Here is an 11,882-nt window from a genome sequence, read left to right as displayed (position 1 = left end):
TCTTTCTGAGAAAAATGTGAGCAAGGCATGGCATTTTCTAATCTCTCTCTCTCTCTCTCTTACACACAGTGCACATATGTGCATATGTATGTACGAACACAGAAACACATTATTCTGGCTTTGCAAGCAGCCCTTTTCTGAATTATGACTTGTTATGCAAGTCAAGAAAGGCTCTTGTAAATGACAGATTACTTTTTAGATAGAAAATGATTGTAGTTGAACATAGCCCAGTAATACAAATAAAGCCAAGAAGCAAATCACGTCCAAGTAGAAAGCTGAATTTACTGTAAACTGCCATAGAAAAAAAATATTCAAAGAACCCCTGTGTGCTCTTATTTATCCACAGAATGGCAAGCTTCCTGGCATGAAAAAAATATATCACAATAAAGGCATATACATCATTTTCAGACACTGCTAGCAGAACAAACCCTCTCTATCACCTAAAAAGAGCCTGGGTTTCAATGTGCTTTTTCTTTTTTTAAAGTAGAAATGCACTGAAGGCAGTTTTGTATCAAGATGTGCAACTGGGGCACATCTCATTATTTCCCCCTCTCTAGTTAGGCACCCAGCAGTGCACACAGGGATACGAGCACGGGCATAGATTGTATAGTCACTTACAAGGCTAAGTTCTTTGGATTTGGAGGAAGGAGTGCTGCTGGAAGATGCTATTGAGGCTGGGCTAATTGGTGCATCTTTCTTGAGTAGACGGGTCTTGTCCAAGCCATTTTCCCTTGGAGAATGTGCTGGGCTTCCTCGTGGTGATGAAGGATCCTGAAAACAAACTGTAATTATAATCAGGGCATCCTATTTGCTGTAGGTTGGATGAGCGACATATGTCTCCTTTGACTATTGCCTTTGGCAAAAATGGCCAAAGAAACATACTTCCAGCCAAGAGGACATGACAGTGATGATGCTTTCCCATTGGGTCTGATGAAGAGAAGAAATTTCCTTCTCAAAACAGAAGCAGAGCAAAACAAAAACAAATTCCTAAGTATTCAAGAAGCAAGCCCAATAAATGATGGTAGCAAAAGTGATACTGCACATACCTCATTGGAAACATCAACCACTAAGTTGTCGTCACTCTTTTCACCATCACTGTCCTGCAGTGAAGAAGAATGAGTAAGTATTCTATAGGTCTGTAACTTCTTGCACAACCAATATATCTTTTATTCAAATACGAAGACTGGTAGTGCTGCAAAACGATTATGACAACAAAAATGTAAGGGCCAACGATGAACGAATGACATGCTAGGTGGGCCATACAGAAGAGCCCATGGGTCACAGCAGAAAAAATAGCTCTTGGCCTCTTTTAGAAGGTGACTATTTACTAAAGCTATGCACATTATGTATGTGTGTGTGTGTGTGTGTGTGTGTGTGTGTGTGTGTGTATGTGTGTATATATATATATATATATATATGCAGGTTTTGGTGTCCTCGGGAGTCTTCCCGTGTAAAAGACCCTCATGTTGTGAGGGTGTTGTGAGGGTGTTTCATGTTGTGAGGGTGTTTCAGTTATTGTGGGGAGGGCTAATTTCCAGATGTCTGGCAAGCGGGATGTGTCGTCACGCTTGTTCATGTTGTGAGGGTGTTTCTCTATCTCGATGGCTTCCATGATTATTCTCTTGTGGTGATGTTCCGTGTTAAAGAGCAATCACCACAAGAGAACATCACCACAAGAGAATAATCATGGAAACCATCGAGATAGAGAAACACCCTCACAACATGAACAAGCGTGACGACACATCCCGCTTGCCAGACATCTGGAAATTAGCCCTCCCCACAATAACTGACACCAGATCCAGAGGCACACAGAACGCCAACACCAATCAACCACACCAGACCCAAACCCAGACCCTCTCCACAGATGAATTACAGACACCAACCAGTAGCCAATCCATGGTGGCACCTCCGGATGCTGCACCCCCCTGCAATCCCTACACAGATCTGGCTGACACAAGCCACAAAACCACAGCTCGCCCCTATACACGAAGCCAAGCCAGAGCACAACTAAGTACAGTACAGCCATCTTCTCAGGAAAACTCTTCACAAAGTTCAAGAGGTCAAGACACAAAGACTTTAACAACTAATCCACACCTAATGACCCACCTAAGTGGTACTCAGGATATCACTCAAGAAATCACTCAAGATATCTCTCAAGTAATTAAGGAACAAAAGAAGAAAAGGCACACTAGCCTGGGAACTTCCTCTCTGCCCAGAACATTGGAGGCTATACACCACACCCCCTCTACAGTATTTATAGGAACTCAAACACTGAGATCCTGCTCTGTTCCAGTAACAAGAAGCCGAAAGCACCAGCCTGAAGATGACGAGTGAGACCTCGTCGAAACGTCGCCTAGACACCCCAACTTTTACACGGGAAGACACCCGAGGACACCAAAACCTGCATTCCTGTACCCGTGAAAATCTACGAAAGCATATATATATATATATATATATATATATATATATATATATCCTGTTTTTTCACCATAGGTCTCAAAGCAGCTTACAACAAAGATAGAAAATTAAAAATATTAAACCTCCAAAATTTAAAATCCAAAGAACATAAAATCTCATTATTTTTTAATGTAGAAATCTGAGAAACATTCAGGGTGGAAAAACCTCCTGAGATAAAACAATTTTGACCAGTTGTCTGAAACTCAGTACTTCAATTAGGGGCTCACAATTAGGGGTGTTGTCAGAATTCCATAAAGGCAAGTTTGTAAAAGCACAGCCCCCCCTTACGAGGAAGTGCCTTTGCGGCTCTGCTCATAGTCTACTGCCTATGACACCATCTGCCACCTCTGCAACTGCAACCCATCTCCCTTCCCTGGTTCCTGAAGGGCCCTTACAGATGATCTAGAACAGAAGATATGGCACAGCTGCCTTCACTGGGAACACATGCCCAAGCATGCCCCAGCACGATCCTTCACTGAGGAGCTGGAGCCATCTCTGCCCTATCACCCTTCTCGGGTATGAGAAGGAGGTGGCAGTAGATGCAGAAGCCTTGGTGCATTTGGGAATGTTCAGAATACAGACGGTTTCACTCACGTAGCGAGTTGCTATTTCCTTTTCTTCTGTTTTCTGTTTTTTGCTTTCAGAGGAGTAGTCTGTTGAGTTTCTGTGCTTCTCAGAGGCTCTGAAACTGGCTGATGGAGACACAGATGAGCTCTGAAATCAGAGAAAAGAGGAGGAAAGGTGACTGAAAGTGTTTATATCTCATCCTTGAGAAGATCACCAACAACTAATGCTCTATCTCCACAAACAGGGTCTCATATTTCCTTCCGCAACAAATAGATGCAAACGGTTCCGCTCCTGGCACAGTATTAGAGTAGCACATGAACTACTTGGAAATAATCCAGCCAGCCATGTCAAGCATCAGGCTGTGTGGAACTGATTCACAAGCAGATCTCTGCCTGTCTTCCACTGTAAGCAGTGGGCTGGAGGGCTCACTTGCAAAGCAACCCCATTATCTACTTCATGAGACAGCAGGCTGCAACAGATCTTGTGAACAGGCTCTTGTGAATGGGGAACAGTGCCAGGCGACCTTTCCAAACACCAGGTCTCTCCCAGAGGACCTAATCTTTGATGAGCACTTTACTATCCTGATGGAGGGAAGCGGAATACAAGGGTGATTACTCTCAAGTTGGCAAGTTTCTGGGTGGCTGCACCAGTGTGCCCCTTGAAAGAGCAGGCTGGGGTTATCACTGCATGGGCAGGTCTTCTTGCTAGTACGTCTGCTGTCATTTCACATTGAAAACACGGGGGGATAAGCCTTCTTGCCGTCTCAATGGTGCAGGAAAGTTAGTACCTCATAATGAAAGGTAGAAGTGGAGTCCTAATAAAGGGAACACAGCCTGTAATCCCAGTGTTTGCATGACTTCAAGCAAGCAAGCAGCCCTCTAGTAAGAATTTTATTTTGTTAAGTCACACAAAATCCAGATCAGGCAAAAAAAGGGGGGGGCACTACTCTGAACTATTTTACTTAAAAAGAAAACTTCAACGTTAACGCTTCTTTTAATGAGTAGAATGCTGGGTGTTCTTTCCTATGACACTTTAATCTCAGATGATCATCTTGGTACCCTGATGCTTAACACACTTGCAGACAGCCCCACAGAAATCACTACAACTTGCTTAGCAGTTAAAAACAGACAGGATTTTATACATGTTTTATACATGTTTTACCTAAACAGCCTCAGGGAGTTATTCATTTATATGTTTACACACCAAGTGCTTGATTTTATTTCCCAGAGTCAAGAAGAATATCATGTGTGAACACCTATTGCAGATTAAAAACAGAAGGCTAATGTTGCACTGTTTTGCTCAAGGAAAACATAAGCTGCATTATACAGTGGTACCTTGGGTTACGGACGCTTCAGGTTACATACGCTTCAGGTTATACACCCCGCTAACCCAGAAATAGTACCTTGGGTTAAGAACTTTGCTTCAGGATGAGAACAGAAATCGTGTGGCAGCGGCGCAGCAGCAGCGGGAGGCAGTGGCGTAGCGTGGGTTGTCAGCACCCGGGGCAAGGCAAATAATTTACGCCCCCTAACCCATGGATTTGTGCCCCCTAACCCGTGGATTTGCGCCCCCTAACCCTAACCCCCAGATGTTGCGCCCGGTGCGGCCGCCCCCCCTGCACCCCCCACGCTACGCCACTGGCGGGAGGCCCCATTAGCTAAAGTGGTGCTTCAGGTTAAGAACAGTTTCAGGTTAAGAATGGACCTCCGGAACGAATTAAGTACTTAACCCGAGGTACCACCATATAGTCATTTGTGTGTTACTGCTATGCTACAGGAGCAGTTTCTTAACTGCCCAGTCCCATGCTGCTCCAGCAATGTATGCAAATAGAAAATACATGGGTAGGGGCAGGGAAAGTAACCACACCAGAAAGAAAAAGAGTTTGGATTTGATATCCCGCTTTATCACTACCCGAAGGAGTCTCAAAGCGGCTAAAATTCTCCTTTCCCTTCCTCCCCCACAACAAACACTCAGTGAGGTGAGTGAGGCTGGGAAACTTCAGAGAAGTGTGACTGGCCCAAGATCACCCAGCAGCTGCATGTGGAGGAGCGGGGAATCGAACCCGGCTCACCAGATTACGAGTCCACCGCTCTCAACCACTACACCACACTGGCACACAAATCTGGTCTAATCTTGCAAATCAGGATCTATGCATCCCATTATCACACTAGGTTTCTTTGCTCCACCAATAATAATAATAATAATAATAATAATAATAATAATTTATTATTTGTACCCCGCCCATCTGGCTGGGTTTCCCCAGCCACTCTGGGCGGCTTCCATAAAAACCAGAAATACACTAAAATATCACAGATTAAAAACTTCCCTGAACAGGGCTGCCTTAAGATGTCTTCTGAATGTCAGGTAGTTATTTATCGCTTTGACATCTGATGGGAGGGCGTTCCACAAGGCGGGTGCCACTACCGAGAAGGCCCTCTGCCTGGTTCCCTGTAGCTTTGCTTCTCGTAATGAGGGAACCGCCAGAAGGCCCTCGGCGCTGGACCTCAGCGTCCGGGCAGAACGATGGGGGTGGAGACGCTCCTTCAGGTATACCAAAAGTGCCCCTAGTTACCTTATGATGCAATACACAGGGATCTAGTTAAGGATCTAATGAAAGATTCATGGTGTTGGGAAGTGGGCTGGGATCAGTATAAAGAAGTTGCTAACTACCTCTCATCTCTAAGTAGCAATATTTATCGTTCAGGGGCAGATCCTTTCCCCTTTGTCCTAATACTACTAGAAACCTAGAGCTTTCCCAGCAGCTTTATGCAAATACCCTTATGCATGTCTTAAAAATACCCCTGCTCCATTTATTTTCATTCCACAAATGGAGAGAAGGCAGATTATAATTTGAATTCAATTTACTATGACTCATCTCTCTCTCTCTCTAAGTAATTGGCTGCAATAAGGAGAAAACTAATTGCTGAATGACAATTAGAATGATGGCTAAAGAGGGAGGAGTAAACCATGGTACTGATATAAACGAAAGTATTTGTTTTCATAAATTTGAAACCACATGGTTTCAATTTTTCTCAATCTAGTTAGCCTCAGTGCTACAAATACCCTTTTAATCTTTGATTCTGGTGCTTAATAACGTTATAATTTAGAGCACCCTAGAAGCATGATAAAGCAGCTAAATTATGGCTAGCTCTTTAAAGGGTGATCCATACACTGGGACAATGTATACTGCCTAGCATCTGTCTATACATGACCTAAAAAATGGTCCATACATACACTTGAAAATATTGTTCTATATGACCCCACTTTATCCCAATTTTAGAGTGTAACCTAAATACAGGGATTTAGAGAAAGTGAACCACTGCAAACCTACAGCATAAACTACTTTAGTAGTCACTCTGTCTCCCCAGGAAAGTGCTAGTCTTGGATGGAATTGGGAACTGGAGATCTCTTAAGCATTGGCACCGACACAAAACCAGAGGCAGGTGGCATGGTGGGACACTGTCACTCACTTGGTGTCCAGTTGGTCACGTTGCTGTTGCTTATCAGGAGGTAGAGGATGAGGCAAGAATGAGGCTGCTGTGGTGCAAACACATCTGTGAAACCAATCCAGTGCTTCATGTCAACCTCCGCACTACCTTGCCTGCATCCCGGTAAACAGAAGCAATGTGACCGACTAGAGGTAACACGGGTGGTGATGATCCACCACATCAATTGCTGCAAAAGACTAATTCTCAGTGGGAGTGAGGGCAATTACAGTGTTATCAAACTAATTTTTTTACACACGCACACGGTTGATTCACATAAACAAGTATTATTCAATGCAGTTGGGTACAGAAGTGTAAGGAGAAACTTTAGTGTGACCAAGTGGATGAAGTAGAAAGTATTTTCACTTAATCATACCCTAAGTCTGATAATAAATGCGTGCCAGTGGACAATAGAAATTTTGCCTTAGAACTATACAGAATGTTGCTTGCTTCCAATTTCAAGGAGAAAGGTTTTTTGTTTTTGTTTTTTAAAAAGACAAGCTTGGGACAAGACCTTGAAATGTCAGTACCATTTGACATCTGGCTGTACACACGAACAGGTGTGCATATTTTTTGGTTGTGCCCTAGTTGATGTTTTTAAAAGGTGTGGCTGGTGTTGGGAAGGGAGTTCATTTGCACACCTTTCAAAAATAATCCCTAACCCTAAACAGGATGGTAGAAGGGTGAGGCAGAGCAGTAGTGAGGTTGGGGCCGCTTGTAAAATTTAAGCATCAGAAGATGAAAATGTAAATCTAATACTCAAGGTATCCCCCCCCCCATTTATGGTGGAAATGCAAGAAAGCAAAGAAACTCCCAACACAAATTAAAAGTAAATAGAAGCAAAACAAATTTATAAAAACAGATAAATCTGTATTAATATTTGGAATACTAGACCATGTTATTTAACACCTAAGATATTTGAAATATTGTAAAATATATACCCACTAAATATGTGATTGTACTTATTATGACTTTGAATTTATGGAATCCAGAGTAGTTATTATGAAAAAAGATGTTTAACTTTGTTATTTGTATTTTATAATTTAAGGAAAATCAAACAAAATTTGAAGCTAAATATAAATATCAAATCAGGAGGAACTTTAGAACAAAATAGGGACACTGGAAGCTAGATCAGTCTCTATATACTGATTTAGAGGTTTTTCTAATTGATTTATTTGACATGACTAAGACCTCTTTAACACATAACTTCACAGCACAGCTCCCCACCCCACCCCTCTATGCTGATATGCCTGCCTGCATCCATATAACATGGTATCTCAACCACATGCTTTGAATATCATTCAGGTGACACAAGGCCCCCAGGCCTTAGTTGGGTGGTATGCTAAGCACACTCTTGGGAGAATCATATGGATGGAAGCTTTTACACACAGCCCCCAGCTGGAATGGAAGTGGAGCAGAGGTAAAGTGGGGTGCGTGCTGGAAAAAACAGTAGCAACCAGATGAACACACTGCAGGGAGTTGGCACCACGTCCCTTAATGCAATTGTGGGTGTCAGTCACTGTTGGAAGCCGATGCCAACTATGGCCTGCCTATCCTAAAATTTACTGATCACAAAGGGTGAAACCCTCCTGGAAAGCCATAAATATCTCACCAGCAAGAGGGCAAACATCAGCATGCTGCCTGCCTGCAGTAATTAGTACTTCAAATTACTGCAAACCAAGAATTATTATTACCCTTCCACCCCCCAATGTCCACTGAATATTACTTACATTAGCATATGTGGGTCAAAGTGCAACAAGGGAGGAGACGGCAATACAGTGGTACTTCGGGTTACATACGCTTCAGGTTACAGACTCCGTTAACCCAGAAATATTGCTTCAGGTTAAGAACTTTGCTTCAGGATGAGAACAGAAATCGTGCTCCGGCGGCGCAGCAGCAGCAGGAGGCCCCATTAGCTAAAGTGGTGCTTCAGGTTAAGAACAGTTTCAGGTTAAGAACGGACCTCTGGAACGAATTAAGTACTTAACCCGAGGTACCACTGTACAGCAAAATAAAGCTCCAGTTAAAGCAAGCTTTCCATACTGTTCAACCATTTGGCAAAGCGTCTTAGACAGTTAACCTCAGGCGGACCAAATTGGAGGGGGGGAAGGAATTCAGGAAAATTAGAGCTGGAAATAATGACTAAGGACAACTGAGAACCCTCCCACACAATAAGGCTGAGGACTCAAAATGTGATCATTCCCTTGTGAAACTTTACAACACCGGGACAATGATGTATTTTGCGTGCAATAATTAAAACATCAATTCCCAACACAGTGGGGATTATGAGATAATTGACCATCCCGGGGTTTTAAACAAACCATAGTAAAAGCCAAGGATGCTCATCGCGATGGTCAGTTATAATATAATTATCTGAATGACATTATTGGTGTTATAAAGTCTGCTCAAAGTACAAATGCAACAATAAAAAAATTGATAAAGTATGCATGGCAGGAAAATGACCTAAGAAAAGGTGACTTGGCTGAATATGCACTTGTGCTGAGTCTACTATGCTGCCTCTCATTTCCACTCTGAAGATATTCTAGGAACTGCTGCTGCACAAGAGGATTCTGGGCCATTTGGGTATAATCATTCAGCATATGCAAAGCCACATGCTTAAGAGTCTAAATAGCAACAAAGAAAGAGTGCGAACTCATAATATATACAGTAAAGGAGTTCAAACTGAATGTCCCTTTTATGCTTGCAGTGTGTCATCATAGAATCAGTTGGAAGGGATCCTGAAGGTTCTGTAGTCCAACCCCCCAAGCACTGCAGGACTCTCCGCTGGATCATCCAGGACAGATCGCCATCCAACCTCTGCTTAAAAACCTCCAAGGAAGGAGACAGTCAAGCAGCTCATTGTCAGAAAGTTCTTCCTGGTGTTTAGTCGAAATCTCCTTTCTTGTAACTTGAATTGGTTTGGGTCCTAGTCTCCAGAGCACAATCTTCCACAAGACTTCCAGAACAAGCCTAGACCTGCTTACTCAGAAGTAAATCTCACTTTCTCCAATGGAACAGACCTCCTAGTGTGCTTAAGAGTGCAGTTTTTGGGTTCTCTCCAGAGAAAGTAGACACATTTAAGCCTCAGTTAATTCAATCAGACTTGTATGAAAGTTCTATGCATGTTTACTTTGAAGTAACTCATACTACATTCAATTGTGCTTAATCTCAGGAAAGTGTTGCAGGACTGTAGCTTAACGTATTACTTGTGTAGAAATCTCATTGATTTCAATGAGGCTTTAAGACTGCCCATTTCTGGATTGCAGCCTTAAGAGTTGTGCGTTTTACAAAATTCAAGTACAAATCACTTTGTCTCACATTGGCTCTTTAAGATAATTGGTTTGATATTAGTAATGCAAGGGTTCAATCATTACTTTTAATGAAAATTATGATTTAAACAGGCAGTGTTTGATGTTTATATGCCATTTTACCCGCTAATTAATTTCACTAATTGCTGATTAAATGAAGTTAATTAACAGAAAACAGTGTCCTATATAATATAGCAGAATACAAATGTTTAGTTCTGGTAGTTAACAATAGAAGTAAAATAATTTTGCAAAAAACATATAAAGTTCCTTTTTCTTTTCATCAGAAGTATACATAAAGCAAATCACTGACAAAATGGCAGTATTACACAATGGGAGAGGAATCCTAAGGATCCATGGTATTTCTGCTATATCAAGAAAGGATGCTCTATGCCTAGATTAGCCCATATAATCTGGATGATTAATTGCTGGATTAAATGTACACCTTGCACCCTCATCCACTGGGATCCCCAAGGCTGTCCCTGTTCTGTGGAACAGCCTCCTTGCTGAGGCACAACAGGAACCCACTATTAGCTCTACTTCCATTAGCATCTACTTCCATTAGTAATTGAATAGTTAAAACATAGAGGGTGGAAGCATAGAGTGTCAAATTCAACACTGTGCTGTGTTGAACGTTCCATCTGCACAAGCATATCAACTTGCCAGATGGATCAGTTCCTCCCTTGCGCCTGCATGCCGTTCTGGGGGTTCACACGACCCCTTGAGAGCCAATTGTGGGAGTACATGGGATGCAGGGAGGGAGGAAAGCCCCACTGCACAAGCAGAAGCCCTCACACAGGTCTTCTAACAATGGGTTAGGCCCCAGGAAAAGAGAGAAAAGGGGTGGGAGGAATCAGTAGAAGCAGAATGCAGCTTAGGAGACATTAAACATGGGAGGGAGCCTGTGGCCCTCCAGATCTGTCCGGACTCAGATTCCAGCTCCATCAGCTGCAGCCAGCATGGCTGATAGTCAGGGGTGATGGGAGCTGGAGTCAAACACCATTTGAAGAACTGCAGGTTCTGTATTGCTGCCTTAAATTTAATAGAAGTATATAGTCTTATTGACTCAGTCACCCTTGGAACAACTTGCCATCAGAAGCACATCAGCAGCTCTAACTTAAAAAACAAAACCCCTGGCTATCAATTTATCGCCAGACATGAGATACCAGGCTACACAGGCCATTTTGTTTACCCATAAACAGCAAACTGAACTAATTAGACTATTCTTACCTAAAACAAAGCAGAGTGCTGTGAAAAGGAAAACCGAAAGCGTAAATGCTTAATCATAGTTGTAAGGCTGGCGATATATAAACATTTAACTAATTTGGAGGGTCTTGTTAAGCTGTCTGCAGGTTCGCTTCAATGTGTGCAGTTAAACACGCACACAAACACACACAGCATTTGTAGAGACAGATCAGGTTACACAATGGAAGCCAAAAAATACCAGCCAATTTTGCAGCATAGGCTGCTGATTCTCTGGCCCCTCCTGATTCACAAGTGCACAAAGGCGAGCTTAACAGGTGTTTAAAGCAACAGCAAGGGCAGCTACCTTGCGCTACACAGGTGGAAGTTTAAAATTAATCCTTTAACATACAGCTTCCTCTGCAATCATTGACTAAGGGGATCTAACACAGGTGAGGACTTGCTGCTACTGAACCTACAAGGGTCAATGGAGGGTGAAAGTAACCAACCATGCTGAAGTACAGTCAGTGAAAGAAAATGAAGAGCACAGCAGCAACGCTTAGGGGAAAGATCACTGGAATAGCATCATGGGAAGGCTGATAAATATAAAGGCGCAGGGTATGATAAAAGGCATTTCTTAGCAGGAAGATGAATACAGACAGAGAAAATAAATGTATAGACTCTTCTGTTTCTTGGCAATGAAGGAAGTTTTCGTTCCAGGCAGAAAATACCAAAAATTGATTAGAATTAATAATACAGTACACTATTGCACACACGGGTCTCCATGCAAGCATGAAAGGAGCTGTATTGTAGCAAGAGACGTTTAGGATAAATATGCAGCCCATAAACCATGGGGCTGAAATTTTCTATCTAGTCTTGGTTTTGG

At 42.5% G+C, this 11,882-nt stretch overlaps 1 protein-coding gene across 6 annotated transcripts in view; it reads right to left on the bottom strand.

The window, feature by feature from the left end:
* LOC309352480 (transducin-like enhancer protein 4) overlaps positions 1-11,882 on the bottom strand; it is a 132,458-nt gene that overhangs the window by 13,439 nt on the left and 107,137 nt on the right. For all 6 annotated transcript variants that reach the window (XR_014161338.1, XR_014161339.1, XR_014161340.1 and 3 more), the window contains 3 exons: positions 3,052-3,171; positions 1,047-1,100; positions 619-771 (listed from right to left, as the gene is read on the bottom strand). Coding sequence is in view for 1 of the 6 variants with exons in the window: in XM_081880978.1 (XP_081737104.1) it covers positions 619-771; positions 1,047-1,100; positions 3,052-3,171 (327 nt within the window). In the remaining 5 variants the exon portion in view is untranslated. The remainder of the gene's footprint in view (positions 1-618; positions 772-1,046; positions 1,101-3,051; positions 3,172-11,882) is intronic.

This window comes from Podarcis erhardii, assembly GCF_964252035.2.
Source record: "Podarcis erhardii genome assembly, chromosome: 11".
Taxonomy (NCBI): domain Eukaryota; kingdom Metazoa; phylum Chordata; class Lepidosauria; order Squamata; family Lacertidae; genus Podarcis; species Podarcis erhardii.
Note: the sequence above shows the minus strand (reverse complement) of the source record. Positions and strands in the feature narration are given on the sequence as shown.